At 49.2% G+C, this 2,833-nt stretch overlaps 1 protein-coding gene across 1 annotated transcript; it reads left to right on the top strand.

Annotated features, from left to right (window-relative positions):
- Positions 1-36: 36 nt before the first annotated feature.
- On the top strand, positions 37-1,521 carry Pmar_PMAR029215 (A-kinase anchor protein, putative; the record flags this gene model as incomplete). Its single annotated transcript, XM_002782311.1, has 1 exon — positions 37-1,521. The coding sequence occupies one exon, from the start codon at positions 37-39 to the stop codon at positions 1,519-1,521; it is 1,485 nt and encodes a 494-aa protein (XP_002782357.1).
- Between the last annotated feature and the right edge of the window lie 1,312 nt (positions 1,522-2,833).

Here is a 2,833-nt window from a genome sequence, read left to right as displayed (position 1 = left end):
GAGGCCGCTGTAGATGACTCTACTACTGAGACCACTATGGAAGAGTCTACTACTGAGGCCACTATGGAAGAGTCTACTACTGAGGCCCCTGTAGACGAGTTCACTACTGAATCACCTGTAGGTGAGGGTACCACTGAAGCCCCTGTACGCGGTACCACTACTGAAGCCCCTGTAGGTGAGGCTACTACCGAAGCCCCTGTAGATGTGTCTACTACTGGATTCCCTGTTGGAGAGTCTACTACTGAGGCCACTATGGAAGAGTCTACTACTGAGGCCCCTGTAGACGAGTTCACTACTGAATCTCCTGTAGGTGAGGGTACCACTGAAGCCCCTGTACGCGGTACCACTACTGAAGCCCCTGTAGGTGAGGCTACTACCGAAGCCCCTGTAGATGTGTCTACTACTGGATTCCCTGTTGGAGAGTCTACTAGTGAAGCACCTATAGATGAGTCCACTACTGAGGCCCCTGTAGACGGGTCTACGACTGAATCTCCTGTAGACGAGTCTACTACTGAAGCCCCTGCAGATGAGTTTACTACTGGAGCCCCTATAGACGAGTCCACTAGTGAAGCCCCTGTAGATGAGTCTACTACTGAGGCTCCTGTAGACGAGTCCACTACTGAAGCCCCTGTAGATGCGTCTACTACTGAAGCCCCTGTAGACGAGTCCACTACTGAAGCCTCTGTTGGTGAGTCCACCACTGAGGCTCCTGTAGACGGGTCTACTACTGAGGCCCCTGTAGACGAGTCCACTACTGAGGCTCCTGTAGATGAGTCTACTACTGAAGCCCCTGTTGGTGAGTCTACTACCGAGGCCCCTGTTGACGAGTCCACTACTGAGGCCCCTGTTGACGAGTCTACTACTGAGGCCACTACTGAAGAGTTTACTACTGAGGCCGCTGTAGATGACTCTACTACTGAGGCCACTATGGAAGGGTCTACTACTGAGGCTCCTGTAGCCGAGTCCACTACTGAAGCCCCTGTTGGTGAGTCTACTACCGAGGCCCCTGTAGACGGTTCTACTACTGAAGCCCCAGTGGATGAGTCTACTACTGAAGCTCCTGTAGACGAGTCTGCTACTGAGGCCCCTGTAGATGAGGGTACCACTAAATCCCCTGTAGACGAGTCCACTACTGAGGCCACTATGGGAGAGTCCACTACTGAGGCCCCTGTAGATGCGGCTACCACTGAAACCCCTGTTGGTGAGTCCACTACTGAAGCACCTATGGGTGAGGCTACTACTGAAGCCCCTGTGAATGAGTTTACTACTGAAGCCCCTGTAGATGAGTCCACTACTGAAGCCTCTGTTGGTGAGTCCACTACTGAGGCCCCTGTAGACGAGTCCACAACTGAAGCTCCTGTGGATGAGGCTACTACTCCTACAGCCACCCTGACTGAGTCTATGACTACTGGAGCCTCTTCAATGGTGTCCACCACTGAATCCTCTATGATGGAGGCTCCGGTAGTTACCAGTGCGCCTCCTATTGGCGACTTCACTGATGTTCCTCCCATCCTCCCATAAGGCAGCACTGCATAAGACAGAGCTTTATGTTTGAGGATTGATTATTTTTATGAAACTCTCATGACTACTCCACTGGTGAGATGTTGTTCAGAAACCTCCATGAATGGAATGAAGCATCATCTATAAGCATCGCCGTGTTGTGTAGACGTTAATGTTTTGGTGAGTCGAGCGGTGCATTTACTTGCACTGCAGACGCGATGTGAATTATCATATCCGATGACCAGAGTCTAATGCGCAGCTAACAACAAGATCTGTTGGTGTAGTGGACGATGTCAGCGATTCTTAATAGCTATTGTAATTACTCTCGAGTAAGCGCGAAGCGTGGGTGTTCCATTATTGTCAAATATGCTGCACACATGCTGCTGAATCACCTGATGTTGGAAAGTTGATGAGTCTAATCGACGGCATTGGATAGGCAGCAATAACTTTTGAGAGTCCCCCACACATTATGGAAAATGTTGATACATTGCACATCTGTCGACGCTCAAGCTACCTTTAGCTTCGGCGACAAGAAAATGGTATTTTCTTACTAGCCAGGTTAAGGCGGAAAAATGTTTAGTCTAGCCGCTGGATGAACCAGCCAGCTTGCTTACTTGGAGAGGCAGTTCAAACCGAAGTTGAATGTTTGTTCTGCTGATTTGTACACGGTTTTAGTAAAGATAATATAGGATCGATACGGACGATTCAAACTGAATTAATAGGTATATCGACCTGTATGACTCATTTTCTCGAGGCGCAATCTTTTTTTGTCGATTGTTATGTGAGCTCTCCTCAACTCTCAAAAGTACCCTAATTGTCTGGAGATGAACTGAATGAACAACACAAGTCCGAGGGGCTAGACAGAAATAGAGTCCAATCAATTACTTTATACTCTTAGCATGGAGATATCCAGAATGACAACAATAATGAAGAATAGCTCAGTAACAAAAACTTCAGTATGGCGTCACGCTACCAGCGTGAAGTAGTACTCTTCAGGGACAGGGATAGGCAGTGCCAGTACATCCAGCCGAGACCTCATAGCACAATCCGTTGGCACTTTGGAGGAGACCGAAACAAACAGGAGTATCGAGCCAGGTCTTGCAGAAAGATTTCCACTGACTTGCTGAACAATCGGCGACTGACTCGCATGCAGAGGAGCAGCTGTCAAACGACGTTACCGCAGCACCGCATGGGACAGCTCCGCTCGAAGCAGCAGAGCCCACGTCATGGCATATGTTGTCGTCACCACAGTAGCTGAAGATGCAGTCGGGGGATGCATCACAAAGACTTTGACAATAACCACCATCGGTGGCATGAAGCTTCTCGGCGATTA

The sequence above is a fragment of the Perkinsus marinus genome, assembly GCF_000006405.1.
Source record: "Perkinsus marinus ATCC 50983 genomic scaffold scf_1104296939758, whole genome shotgun sequence".
NCBI classification, from domain to species: Eukaryota; Perkinsozoa; order Perkinsida; family Perkinsidae; genus Perkinsus; species Perkinsus marinus.
The sequence above is the reverse complement of the archived record's forward strand: the minus strand, read 5'-3'. Positions and strand labels throughout refer to the sequence as shown.